The 15,206-nt window shown below is 47.0% G+C and overlaps 1 protein-coding gene across 3 annotated transcripts in view; it reads right to left on the bottom strand.

Moving 5' to 3' along the window:
* SMARCAD1 (SNF2 related chromatin remodeling ATPase with DExD box 1) overlaps positions 1 to 15,206 on the bottom strand; it is a 683,175-nt gene that overhangs the window by 76,719 nt on the left and 591,250 nt on the right. For all 3 annotated transcript variants that reach the window (XM_085641145.1, XM_085641146.1, XM_085641147.1), the window contains one exon: positions 6,188 to 6,370. In XM_085641145.1, coding sequence (XP_085497271.1) covers positions 6,188 to 6,370 — 183 coding nt within the window. The remainder of the gene's footprint in view (positions 1 to 6,187; positions 6,371 to 15,206) is intronic.

The raw sequence follows: 15,206 nt of genomic DNA, 5'->3' as shown, positions 1-15,206 counted from the left end.
TAATCGGCTATATTTTGTCCATCATTAGTAGTGTGAGACAGAGAGGGTCTAAGATATTCCAGGGTAGCCTTCAAGATCTCACAATCTATGTCTCAGCCATGCGTACAGCAGCTCAACAAAGAGACTGCATTGATGGATCTCGCCAGGCTGGCTGAAAAGAACATTTGTTTCCTAAATGAATCAATCATCTTGGACTCCCTATCTGGGAGTCATGGGGAAAGAACTGGGGTTAACCTTACTGGTTGAAGCCTGCACCACTAGGGTCTCTGGAGTAAAATGCTTAGTAAGAAAATCAGGGTGGTCAGACACTGGTTTGTGAAGCAGCACCTGCCTGTTTACTGGTGGGCAGGAACAGTGCTCTGACCAAGTGATCATCTGAGTATTAGTGAGGGTCTCGTTGAAGGGGCGCATCGGCACAGATAGAGCAGGAAAAGGCTGCAGACTTTCCATAAGGACGTTAGCCTTGGTCTCAACAGAGAGCAATTTCAATTCCAGGACCTCAGCTGCCCGTCAGACGACAACCGCAAATATTGCTCTCTTCAGTTAGTGGTCCAAGTGGCGAGTCCAACCAGATATCAAGGGATGTAACAAGCTCACTTGTATCTTGTAAATCCATATAAAACTCATCATCATAGTGAGTGGGAAGATCACAGTTCCCTACTGTAGGAAGGTGGATATCTGACTATGGTTACCCCCAACTTTTTGCCTAGTGTCTAGCTGGTTTTTCGACTTAGTTGGCCTGAGATCCTGCCATTCAGGGTCTCAGGCTGTCTGCTCTCTCTGTAAAATGGACTCCATGTACCCTAGGTACATAACCAATTGGTAAGGATCACCTTATTGGACCCTGTACAGTGTACCCTAGGTACCCAGGGCATAGGTGTACCCTAGGCCTCCCAGGGGCTGCAGCATGTATTATGCCACCCCTGGTCTGGCCTTCCAATCAGACACAACTGGCTGATCACTCAGCTGGGGCAAGGTCGTGTAATCACCCCTTGCTTAGGTGTAGTATTCCTATACCTACCTTATATATAGACACATGTGTACCTATCAGTCACTCCTATGGCAGGCCTTAACAATCCTGGAGGCAGAGTGCTTGGTAACATGTGAGATGGTGCTCTAGCATGAGCTGAGCCTGTCTGCAGCTTTCGGAACCATGTCCTTATAGCTGTTCTATGATATAGCCTACCATATACTCTTAAAGTGCCTTATAATCTTAAACGGTTATGGTAACTATGGTTGGGCTGTATCAAAACATGTCGTGTAAGGTGTCTAACACTTTGGAATAATACCCCCATACCATTTCTGGTGATGAGGATATTATTCCCCCCTTCTAGAGGGAGAGACATGTTAAAATCCTACTTTGCTGTGTAACCTCTGACCAAAGCCTCAGCATCACAAAATGGATGCTGCTGCCACAGACACAAGTCTGACCTCCTGCTGCTGGGAGTGATCCCAGCCAGGGAGGCCTGGACAATAGGTTTCCTGCTTGGGGAGGTGCTAGCACCTCCCCAGACAGCCTTTAGTGTATTGGGGCAGGGTGGGCTGAAAGGAATGAGACATGCCTGGGGCACACAAGGTGTTCCTTGCATAGTCCAGTTCAAACCGGCGCTGGGGCACTCCAGCCCCAGCTCTGGCGCGAAACTGGACAAAGGGAAGTGGGTGTAACCACCCCCTCCCAGGTCCCACCCATAAGGCGTGACCTAGCAGGTATCCCAGCCCCCCAGATTAGTATAAGAGTGGGAGTTGGGCCTCAAGACTTTAGATTATCCTGAACCTGCAAAACTGAACAGAAACTCTGGACCTTCGACATTCGACGAAAGAAGAAGACTGAAGAATCTCCCTTGTAGCCAAGGAGTGGCTACCCTGTGCAAACAGGCACCATCAAGTGACTACCCTTTGCTTTGTGAAACGTTCGACGAGGAACCGACTGCAGAGCCCGACCAGAGCCTTGATTTCCAGACTTCTCCGACCCTCATCCACATCTGCAGCAGAGCTGAGATCCGTTGAGGCGACGAGCGACGTGGGACCGGCTACCTGGGAAAAGTGGCTAGTAACTTACAGCGCAGCTTCTGAGGTACCCTCGAAGTTGTGCACCGGGGATTGAGAAGCCCCAACCCCAAGCACCATCTGCACCGAAGACCAGCCCCCCACACTCCACGAGTCCTGCGTGGGGCCCTTCAGCATTTTCCTGCTTGCCGCGTCTGTCCGGTTGCTTGCCCGCTGGCTAGTGGCCTTTGTGACGACGCTCCCTGAAATCTTCTGCGCTGGTTTGGCTCCTCCAGACTGGCCCCCGCTTCTCTGCAAAGAAGAAGCACCCCAGACCTTCCTGGTCTGCACCAGAAGCAAGTCCCTTGTTCTTCGTGGGTTCCGCTTGCCAAGGCTTGGTGAGTCCTAGTCCAACTTCGACGCCGCCGACAGCAAAGAGCCTTCGTGGGACAGCTCGCCTCCTGGTCCTGGTCCTGGTCGTCCTCGACGCTTCCTGGTCCTCCTGGCTGCAGCGACAAGCTTCACCTTCACCTGCAACTCTTCACGACATCGCCTGGTTCCTTCCTGGTTCCACGTGGTCACTGGCTAGTGACCTTGACTCTGTCCCTTCTGCTTGCAGGTTTCTTCTCTTCTTGATCCCAGCCTTGGGATCCACCGGACACTCTTCACTGACTGCCTGTCAGCATCTTTCTTCAGGCATCCATAGGAGTCGACGACGAAAACGACGCATCTTCACCCCTATGCACCCGCAGCCTGTGGGCTAGGTAACTTGGGTACTCCGGTGCTCATCAGGATAGTGACTATCCTAGTGTCTAGTTTTCAAGTCTCAACTTCCTAGCTACTCCGGAAGTGTCCTAAATCTATCTATTTCTAAACTGTAACATTGCTATTGACTTTTACGCATTACGCGTGAGTGTTTCCACTCTGCACACGAATCCCGTGGGCCTCCCACTTCCTAACTAACGCTAGTGTAGTGTAGCCCCAGCGATTCCCTAGGCCTAGGCCTATTCTATTTCCGTGACAGTGGTTCTTATACCACTTATTTAGTATATGGTTTGCGTGGCCCCTAGGGCCTAACTGTATTACTTACCTGTGTGACTTACTGTATGCATTAATAAGACTGTGTTGTACTTACCTCTAAACTCATAAAGAGTGCTGAGGGTTTGCTTAGAATAAATACACTTTATTTTATATATATATCTGTTGTGGTGTCCTTTCATTTGGTATTCAAGGGATTATATATGGTATCACAGCTGGCTTCACATGCCATTCAGAGTTTAGCCTAAGACTGCTCTTGTCCATGCTACCACTAGGATAGCTGGTCTATAAGGTTGACTTTACAACCAATCACCATAAGGGTATTTGGACTGATATAAGGTGTACACTATAACTAGTGACATCATACATCAGGCCAACTTCTCACACCTACCACACCATCATCATTGCCATCATTTCCCTTGGGTGATGTACCTTGTTAAGAGCAAAACACACAAGATGATGTACGGAATGTTGCACATTGGCAAAACATTCACCCCCAGTCACAGATCTGGGTTTAATCCATCGTTATTTTGCTAACCACGCCACCCCAGTTCAGACATGGCCATATGCAAATCAGTCTGGACCCTGTGCCTCATGGGTACAGTCCAGCCAGAACTGCCAAGCCATGTGTCTGAAGAGGGGTGAAACCCCGAAACCGGTCCTAGGATGCTTGGTTCCAGTCCAGGGAGGACCTGGCTTGGCAGTTCGGGCTGGACTGGTCCCATGAGGCACAGGATCAAGACTGATTTGCATATGGCTGGGTTCAAACTGGAATGGCATGGTGAGCAAAAAAACGATGGATTTAGGCCCAGATCTCTGTACTGGGGTGAATGTATGACATTGTTCTGCGTTCTGTCCATCAACTGTTGTTTTTGTACCTTGTTAAGAGCCAGAGCCAATAAAATAATGAAGCCTCTGTTGGCGCGACCACCCTGCTGATGGCTTCAATGCAGAATCAGTCTATCAACTCGTGCTGTAGTGATTTCATAATGCAACATCAGTTGAGATTGGGCTAAAGACGTTTCGTGTTAGACAACAGAATCTGAAGTGGACCCTCATCCAGCACCAGCGAAGATGGAACTGGCATCGACGAGCGGCACCCTGGCATAGGCTGTGTACCAAAGTTGGCACTGGACTTAGACGAGGTAATGGGTTTGTCATGCCAGCGAATGCTTTACCAGCGGTAACCTGCCTGGAAGCACCTGTAGAGTCTGAGTGCTCGAGGGTACACTAGAGGGAGCCAGAAAAGCCCTGAAGAGCTGCAGCATGACCTCTTTGCAAGCCTCAATTTGCTGTGGTGTTGCCAATAGTCCTGGAAACTCAGCGCACACAAGGATCAAAGAGGGAATTGACTCCGAGCTCCAGGACCCCAGAGGAGACAGACTGCCATCATGACTTCCTTGTGTCTTCTTCTTGGACACAGAGAGGCAGGATGTGGTTGTATTTCAGCTTTGCTTTTTTATGTTTGAATTTAGACTTCGATTTGGACTGACTGGAGGACTTTGACAGCGAGGCAGAGCTCTAGCAAAAACGCCCTCCGTAGTGAGACCGAAACCAGGCCCACGAGTTAGAGCAGAAGTGGGAAGTTCGCGAGGGTCTCAACATCTTATTCTTTTCGGCGAAGTACAGTTTCGCCTTCAGGTCGGTGGTCGCCATCAGATGCATGAGGGCGTACTTTGAGTCGTGCTCCAGATCCAGCCACCAGAGGCACAACTTGGGCAGGTCTTTAAGTAACATTTGTTTACTGCAATCACAGCATAGCCTGAAGCCTCTTGGTTTATGAGGGAACATCGATCCCAATACCCTGTTTTTTCAAATTTGAGAAATCATTTTAGGCTGACAAATGTGGAAGTGGAGCTTCGGATAAACGTCAAAATGTGTGGAAGGGGTGGCATTTATATGTGGCTTTACTCTGTCACTTCCAGGGCAGGACAGAGCCAGCACTGAGCCTCATAACTCCACCTACCAGCACACAGGAGCATTGCTGGGGAAAATTTCCAGACCCACTCTTGTGCCTGGGGAGGATTTTAAGGAGAATAATGTGCAATTATAAGTATTCATTAAAAATACATTTTTTAGGTTATAAAGGCCACGTAATTGTTAACTTATCGTCTTTATTTATTCAACGGATTTGAATTTGAAGATGTGACAAGTAATTGTCACCAAGACCTCCACCTCATAAAAATAGATATGGTGAATGAACAGAGTATGTACCTTTCAGTCATTCAAAGAAAAAAAAAAGGGACTTTTTCTTGAAACAGCGCAAATAACCGTAAAAATTGTATAAAAACCTAATGCTATGGTACGCTGGTAATAAATGTTCACCATGCATTAAACAGACTTCAAAATGAAGACATCTTGCATACATTCTACTTTTCACTTTATATGCAAAAGTGCATTGTTGAGTTCTAGCTTTAAACAGGATGGTGCTTAGAACAGCCTCGCATACATTTAGCTTTTAATGTTTCTGATCAATACATGTAAAACAAAAGCCAGTGTTCTGTCTTTAAAGTCCTTGGCACATTTTGTAGGTTTCCACTAGTGCACATGCTGTGAAATAAGCAAGTAGATTTAATTGATGCTTTTTTTTTCCAGTTTCCATCCTAGTGGCCTAGTCCCACCTTTAGTACGTACTTGACAAAAAACTTGTATGATTCTGGTCCCCTCTCCAGATATGAGCGCCTCGAGTTCTGTGGTTAATGACTGTATAATTGTGTAGAGTACAAATATGTGAGGCAAAATAAATTATGTATAGTCTTCTCAATTACATATTCTCATATTACAACCCCAACACATCCAAGATTGAGGAATCTAGATTCAACCAGAAACTGTTCAACACCTAACTGCAGCAATGCTTTAGATGTGTAAAAAATAGAAATAAAAATATTTTATAAACAGCACAGCTACTCCTAGGAGCACAGTTCACACAGCATCAAAAACGTAAATCAAAGCATATATTTTTAGATGCATACAACTAATATAGAGGTGAGAACACCTAGTGTTTGGGAGCGAGATCCAGACTTCTGAACCATGGTGTCTAGGATTCAACTTTGTTTCCCAAATCACTCATATATATTTGTAATGGAAAAGTTTAAAACAGCTGATTTCGACTGCATCCTTGAGGGAAGACTAAAACTCATAAGAACACTGATAAAACCCTTACTTGGTCTGCCCCACTCTGTGGCAGCGGTCCTCAGCTTGCTTGTCGTTATAAGGGTTACAATCAATGTCATGAAGAATAACAACATTGGCAGAGGTGAGGTTGATACCAAGGCCGCCGGCTTTAGTTGATAAAAGGAATATAAATATATCCATATCTGTATTGTATTCATCTATAAGATGTATCCTAAAATAAACAAATGGAACAAAATGAGTACCATTGAGTTGGAAACAACATTTGTTATACAGCGCCAAGACACTCTTGGGTAAACGTGCACTTTACAAATACACATCTTATGTTATAGGTTATGGAACAATAAGTTTACATTCATTTAATAACACATGTCATACAAGTGTCATATCAAGAACAATTGGAGACATTCAAAGTTTTAGACATCACAAATACTTTTCACTGAGAGGCTTATTATCAGCTTTCATGTCACTGAAGGAGGTAAGAGGTTTATATGAAATTAGTAACTTCGGTCTCCGCATAATCATGTTTAGAAAGGGATAAGGTGTCTCAGAATAGGAACGCTTAAAGCTACGAATCTGCAAGTCAAACTTCCCGACTATGCCACTCAGATACTGGATTTTGTAAACATGGCCACAATTCATCTTCTTAAATCACAATACAAATTAGTCATTTTATTGAAATTTGGACCCTGGCACATTTTTAAATGGCACTTTAAGTTTTCATTGTTTACGGATTCCAGTGGTGTATAAAAAAAACCTCACTTTTTCTGTTGACCAAGGTGTTCTTAATAAATGAAATTGCTTCTCAGAAAGGCTCACATTATCTGGCAACGTATACCATATAAATATATCAAATGAAAGTTAATACGCAAGACAGCACAACACTGTCTCATTCTTCTCTTCGGAGGCCCTGGAAAAGCGCTCTTTGGAACTGCTTTCGATCCCCCTTTAGTGACTGTGATCCAAGCTTGGATTATTCCATTAGATACCAAAAATCTCAATATGATACTTTAAAATTATCAAAGAAATGTTCGATTGCATTTCCAATAATACTGATTGCTTGACAATACAAACTTATTATAAAATCTTTTTCTCAGCAGCCTAACCCAATTGTGACATTGTGTCCGCACCAACATCATTCAACTAACTGTGTCCCACATGAAAACGAGGATGCACGCACTAGAGTTATCACACCAAAGGACTCCACTCAAATCTTTGTCCAGAGGGTCGCCATTTTGTTTTTATTGTCTAGAACCTTGGTTCACTTCGGGCTGTGAACTTCTTTTTATGGGAGTTCTGATTCTTCATGGGGCGAATGACTAACCTTTTCCTCTCTTCTGAGGAGTCTGTGGTGAGCCACCCGGCCGCTACCATACAATGTTTGCATGGAGTATTTAATAAAGGGTGACGTCAGCGTACGTATCAGTGTGGATGCTCCTTGTGTGTGCTCTGCTGTTAAGCCTAGGCCTGTGCCCACAGTGTTCATCACTAAAAGGTGCCTTAGTGTAAGCCTAGTCCCCCGCACCACGCCCCGGGGATTGGGACGTTACATTGGCGACGAGGCGGGATCAGACTCCGCGAGCAACCACGTGGCTGACGCGTGGAGTGTGAAACGAGGTGGCCATGCCAGAGTCACCGGAAAGAAAGGCTGCGGCAGGGGCGGCTGGAGGGCGGTCGAGCCGCGCGGCCGGAAAAACTCTCCCGGAATTTAGTCAGCTGGCAGATCCCGCGACAGCAGCACCGCGATGGAAGAAATGGCTGGGGCAGTTGGAAAACTACTTTGTTGCTACCCGAGAAACGGACGACACAGTGAAGAGGTCGCTGCTGCTACTAATGGGTGGTGAGGAACTATATGAGCTGTTCCAGGACCTGCCTGACACCGGAGATAAAGAAGATTATGACAAAGCGGTGCAGGCCTTAAACCGGTACTTTGATCTGCAAGTAAACCCCGATTTTGAACATTTCAAGTTGCACCAAGCCAAATAAAGGTAGGAAGAGTCGATCGCCATGTACTATGCAAGGTTAAGAAAACTGGTCAGCACCTGTAGTGGGGTCGATCGAGCCTTCAAGACGAGGGCCCAACTGATAGTAGGATGCAAGTCACCGGAACTGCGCAAGCTGATTCTCCGCCAACCGGGGATCACGTTGGAAGAAATACTGGTGCTGGGAAGGTCACATGAGCTGGCGGACACACGCACAGGTGAAAAGGAAATGGCGCTTGCAAAGAAATCCTTTGGGAGTCAGTCTATCTGTCCAACCCCTATCAAAGAAGAAAGGGTCGAGGCGCTGAAGAAGGCGGTTGGCTGAGGGGCCGGAAATGGGGCCAAGACGGAGGAGAGGCGTGAGTGCCGAAACTGCGCTATGGGAGCGCATGCTCCAAGAGTATGCCCAGCACAAGGGAGGCAGTGCCTAAATTCAAACAAGTATGGACACTTCGCTACAGTATGCCAGAGTGGAAAATCACAGGGCGGTAGCAGACCTCAGGAGTCAAGGCCCACCAAGTCAGCCAAGAAAGTGCAGGAGGGGTGGACAGTAGGGGGCAGCAGTCAACGACGTAGGATGAGGAGGACAATGTGTTTGTGGTTTCACATATCCGAGGAGTAAACACCACTAAGAGACCACCCCCTACCAGGCAAGTGTGGATTGGAGAATCCTGCATAAGGGCGCTGATTGACACCGGAGTGTCGATCAACATACTGGATGCGGATCAGTATAAGAGACTCAAGGCGAGACCCCGCCTGATGCCGACAGCAGCCTGGATTTTGACATATGGAGGTGACACTCCAATTCCGCTACAAGGGGTAGTTGATGCGGAAGTAAAGTACAAAGACAAAGTCACGGCCACCTGGTTCTATGTCACCAGGTCGTTATTAAGTCGCCACACCGCCAAAGATCTGGGCCTAGTGACATTTTGCGAAGCACATACATCAATCCCAAGCGGACCTAATCCTGGAAGAATTCCCCAAGCTGTTCAGGGGACTTGGATGCCTAAAAGGTGTGGAGGTCCAACTCCACATTGACTAATCGATCCAGCCTGTAGCCCTTGGTCACCGGAGGGTACCGTTCCATCTCAGACCCTTGGTGGAAGCGGAGTTAGATCGTCTGGAGAGGGAAGAAGTCATAGAAAAGGTGTCGGGACCCACGCCGTGGGTGTCCCCCTTGGTGATAGTTCCCAAACCGAAGCAGCCAGGGGCCATTCGGCTGTGCGTGGACATGCGGCTTCCAAACAAAGCCGTTCACCGTGAGAGGCACATCACTCCAACCATCGATGAGATTGTGACGGACTTGAATGGGGCGCAGTGGTTTTCGAAGGAAGACTTGAACTCGGGGTACCATCAACTGATGTTGGCGGAAGAAAACAGGTACATCACAACGTTTTCTACCCATGTGGGACTGCGCAGTTCAAGAGACTGAGTTTTGGGGTGTCCTCGGCGGCCTAAGTGTTCCAAGAGGTCATGAGAGAAGCACTGTCCAGTTTAGTAGAAGTTATCAACGTGAGCGATGACATCCTGATCCTGACATCGAAGTCGCTGGAGGATCACAACGTGAGGTTGAGAGCCACTCTGAGGCGGCTGGTGGAACAAGGCCTCACACTGCATCAAGCAACGTGCATATTCTATGCCACAGAGGTTGAATTCTTCAGATAACAGTTCTCAGCCAAAGGATTACAGGTGGATCCTTCTAAAGTAGAAACCATTAGAACGGCAGCCATTCGACACCGTCAGAAGTGAAAATTTTTTGGGGGATGGCCAACTACTGCGGCCGATTCATTCCTCTACTGGCCACCCTTTCGGAACCTTTGCGGCAACTAACCAAAAAAGACACTACCTGGCAGTGGACGGACAAGGAGGCCCAAGCATTCGCTGATGTGAAGAAAACACTACAAAAGGGGCCACGGTGGCATATTTTCGTCCGGGAGCGGCCACGGAATTGATAGCAGATGCCAGCCCCGTAGGGTTGTGGGCCGTGCTCCTGCAGAGGTCAGACCGGGATGAGTAGGTGCCTATTGCCTATGCCAGTACGTCACTAACGGCGGTGGAGACCAGATACGCGCAGATTGAGAGAGAAGCACTAGCCATCCGGTGGGCGTGTCAACACTTTCACATATACCTGTGTGGGCACCGTTTCACTGTTGTGACTGACCACAAGCCACTGGTACCCCTCTTCGTGGGAACGGCACGAAGCAGACCACTGCGGATTTAAAGGTGGGCCGTCCAGATCCAGCAGTATCAATTTGAGATGGTCTACCGTCCAGGAGCAAGCAGCCCCGCAGACTATTTGTCGAGACACCCTCTGGCTCCGAGTGGAGCACAAGGGCTTGAGGTGGACGAAGGTGCTGAAATCTACGTGAGGCATCTGCTGGAAGATGCTCTTCCACAAGCGTTGCTATTGGAAGATATCCGGAAGGCGTCGGCCGAAGATGAATGCCTACAAAAGTGGGCCGCACGCTACAAGATCACCAATGGAAGTGGTTCCTGAGAGGGACTGAGCGAAGGTCGACCGAGGAGAAGGAACACTGGGAGAGCATGAGGAGGTGTCTAGGAGAGCGGAGTGCGGCAGGAAACTGAGTAATCCTACGGGGGTCACAGATCGTGATACCTGCCATTCTCCGAGCACGCACGATCAAGTTAGCGCACCAGGGACACCAGGGAATCAAAAAGACCACAGCTCGTCTGAGGACAACGGTATGGTTCCCGGGGGTGCATCGGATGGTGGAAGACTAGGTCCGTCGATGCCATGCTTGTATCATAACGGGAGCGGATCCTCCGGAAGCTCCCATTGTCACCGAAGGGCCCAGTCTGTCACCATGGGAACGCGTGAGTTTAGATTTTGGGAGTTTCCCTGATGGCCGGCAAATGGCAGTGTTGGTGGACATCCATTTGAAATTCCCGATAGTGGAGTTGGCGGCCTCGATGGCATTTGAATGTTTACAGCCTGCACTAGAGAAGACATTTGCATTGCTGGGGCTGCCAGTGGAGATCCGTACCGATAATGGAATACCGTTCCAAGGGCAAGAATTTCAGGCGTTCCTCGGTCAACATGGCATCCGACACCGTAAAATAACACCACTGTGGCCGCAGGCCAATGGGGATGTCGAAAGGTTTATGAGGACACTGAACAAGGCTCTATGGATCTGGATAGCCCAGGTTGTCAATTTGGAAACCTGTTTACATCAGTTCCTGAGAGCCTACCGCCAAACACCTCATTGCACAAAAAAATGTGCCCCCCATGACCTCCTGCTAAAGAGAGCCGTAAGGGATGGAATACCCAGCAGTGAATCATGGACCCCGGCGGCTATAGACGTGGAACGATCCCAGATCCGCCGCAAAAACAACAAAGACGGGGCCAGCCAGAGAAGAGGGGCCCGACCGGCTGACACTCAGGTTGGGGATTATGTGGTGGGAAAAGATCGACACCAGGGGTCTAAGTTCCGCACACCGTTTGAGCCTAACACGTGGAGAGTGGTGCGGGTCCAAGGGACTCTAGTAGTAGCCGAAAAGGGACACCAACATATAACCCGCAACGTCTCCTGGTTCAAGAAGGTCCCCAAGCCGAGTGTGCCTTTGACGGAACTAGAGGTGGAAATGTGGAGTGAGGAGGAAGCCGAAGTGCCGGGGGTCGGAAGCTCGACAATGAGAGCAACCCCGGAAAGACCTGTCGAGAGGGCCGAGACAAGTGAAGCTGTGCCCCGAGGTGACCGCTCTCAGGAGGGGGCCGAGTGCGGAGAAGGGAGGAGCAAACACCATCGGTATGAATTCCGCAACAACCCAGTGCTGAACACCAGGCTGAGGGACTTTGTGCGGTAAGACTCATTGGAGGGAGGCTGGTCAAGTGGAGTGCCGGAGGAGAGACTAGGGTGTTGCTACCCAGACGTTGCCATGGTACTGGCCGGGGTATTGGGGGGGACTTTCCATTTTCAAACTGCCAGGTTGGATGGGATGTGGAGAGCCACCCGGCTGCTACCATACAATGTTTGCATGCACCTCCCTGGAACGGGCGCGGAGCAGGGAGTGACGTCAGCGCATGTGGCTGATGGCACGGACCGACTATCAGTGTGGATGCTCCTTGTGTGTGCTCTGCTGTTAAGCCTAGGCCTGTGCCCACAGCGTTCATCACTAAAAGGTGCCTTAGTGTAAGCCTAGTCCCACGCTCCATGCCCCGGGGCTTTGGGTATTACAGAGTCCTAGTGCCCTCCGTGGACATCGGAACGGCCCCTTCCTGAGTGCCCACTTACAGATCATGTCAAAACATACGTCATTTACACCTTTCACAACTGACAAACAAAAATAAAAAAAACATAGGACTCCGTCTCAGACTTTTTAACAGCTGTTGTGGCTTTTATAAACCGGCGCATTTGCTCATCTTCGCAAAGGAAGCTCGTAAACCATTAAAGAGGAAGTTGGCGTGGGCATTTGAAAAGCTTGTGTGACTATTGGAACTGTTAACATGGCTGCTAAGACGTTCCAGGAGTAAATGACAAAAGGAGCGTTCAATCAGTTCACATGAGCAGGTACCATTGTTTCACTAAAACTCGTTTTAGCACCATCAACCAAAAAATATTCTAATGCAGCAAACTACAATTTTTCTAACTGATAATATCAAGCTTTCATAATCTACACAGCCACACGATGTGAACGTGGTCGAATACCTTCCTGACGCCTTGAATTCAAGAACAAACGATCCTTTAAACTCAGTCAAAAACGGCACCTTAACAACTGCTGTCAAATTGCGGGCTGCAATTAAAAAGATCCTAAACTTGAAGATTGATCGAGGGGCACTTAGTAGACATGTCTAGAAATCAAAACCATGACTCTCAAGAACAATTTCACCTAAAGCCACAAGATGGCAGACTAACATAAATCACGTGAATCTAGAAACGTATTCCTGCTTAACAGCAGGGAAATTTAAGATTAATTATACACATTGCAGTTTTTCAAATCCCCCAAACTGCCAAATCAAACCATGATTTTGTCTTCCAAATATCACAAAAAGAGAAGTAAGCATTTGCTGATATTAACCTCAAAAAGTAAGCCTTTAAAAAATTTGCACAACTGGCAGTTAAAAAATGGCAAAAAGAAAATAAGCAAATTTAGAGCGAGCATTTTTTACAGTGCAACACTAATGTGTTGTTTTCCTTGTGTCTGAATGAAAGTAAACACACCGGGAAAAAAACCAAATAATGTAAACGGTCCTTATACAATTATTAATCGTGTAATTACTATAGCTAGGACATATTTCTCAGGTTAGATTGTCCACCGTGGAGGCTGTGCTCAAATCCGTGTTTTTGGAAGAGCTTTTTTAGGGGGTGAGGGCAGTGGAGAAACAGAAAACATACAAACATAACATAGCTGCAAAGGTGGCGATAGTCCACACCTCAAATTGAACTAGAACTAAAACAGATCAATAGATCCTCTACCTCCACTCTGAGTCATCTCAAACTTCCTTGCATCAGGTCATACATTTGTTATTATTCCGATCCCCCAAAACAAGCCTTTCTAAACCCTTTCCTCTGACTCTTCCCCCTCCAAATCTCTTTTACTCATCCAAAGCCACCTCCAACTGCTATGAGCTCCAACACATCCCTCCACTATCCTTTTCAGTCCAAGTAACAGACTAGCATGTCCACCACTCAAATTAATCTCATTTTTCACTAAACTAATTCACCACTAATCCTGGACGGGTACCGGAGGAGCGTGCGATTCGCCGAGAAAGCGTTTTGACTGCTTGTCAGGGGTAGTAAGCGCTATATAAATGCAATTACAATACAATGTCTAATAGTAGACCAAAAGTAAAAACTGGTGTGATAGCTGCTTCACTGAGCTCCAGCAAGCTGCTGTATAGGGGACCCTTGCTGGCTCAACCCGGGAATTCACTAATTGGCTGTCCATTAGCATAACTCGAAACCTAAAAAAAGAAAAACACCATCCGTGAAACTGACAGATAACCAAGTTATGGAGGTTCGACTGGAGGCAACACACCTAAGTAACCAACTCAAAGTGCATGGGGGCGGGAATTGAGGAGGATGGATGGTTAGGGTCAAGCTTTTTATGTTCACACACAACTATTTTTAGAGAAAACAAAGGCCAGTGAGAGTTAGAAATTACTCAGCCATAATCCAGCCAAATACAGACTGAAAGTAAGTACATTAGAAAACAAGCAATGGAAATGCAATCGGTCTCGCATTTGGTTAAGTTAGAACTACTGGCATTGTAAATTGGAATGTTCTTTACCCATGTGTTACAGCATGTGTGTAAGTGGTGAGAAGTGGAATTATGTGGGTTAGATTGGAATAGTTAGTTGTGGAATTGTGCGGCATGGAATTGTGTGGTGTCGAGTAGATTTGTGTGTTGGAATTTTGTGGTTTGGTGTGCTGTGGAATTATGTGGATAGTAATTATGTGGCATTGAGTGTACTGGAATAATGTGGAATGGGACTGTGTGTTATAGATTGTAATTATGTGGAATGGTATTTTGTGTTGTGAAGTGGTATGCTGTAAATCTAAATTATTATAAGGGATGGATGACCTTTTAAAAGAGATAACATGTTATGTTAGAAAGAGCAGGGAAAAGAGCATCTTGTCTGATGGCCATGTTTCAATTAGTTTGTTGCACTTAAGAGAACTGCAGAAAATGTATTTGATCATCCCTCTGTTTAGATGAACAAATCAATAAATTATTTTTGCATTGCTTGAGTGCAACATTTGGGAAGGCCCTTGATTATCCTTAGAAGGAATTTCCCGTTGAAAATATATTTTTGTACTCATTTCGACTACTGAATAAGCTGCCATCGAAAGGGTGGGACGGCTACAATTGGCTAGTTTGCTATCGAGAAGATGTGAAGTACGGCAGGCTCAAAGAGCTAATCAGAGACAGTGTGACCCAGGGACACGAAGCAGATGGAGAAGGTGTGCGTTTCTATCATCATTTGGCTTGTGAAACGGAACTGTACGTGTCAATAGCCTTCGTGCCCAAATGCTGTCAAAGACTAAGATCTTAAATGTGTGCACATTTGTCACAAGCCCTAAAACGTAGGCGGCTGAATCGAATATG

Source organism: Triturus cristatus, chromosome 2_2 (assembly GCF_964204655.1).
Source record: "Triturus cristatus chromosome 2_2, aTriCri1.1, whole genome shotgun sequence".
NCBI classification, from domain to species: Eukaryota; Metazoa; Chordata; class Amphibia; order Caudata; family Salamandridae; genus Triturus; species Triturus cristatus.
Note: the sequence above shows the minus strand (reverse complement) of the source record. Positions and strands in the feature narration are given on the sequence as shown.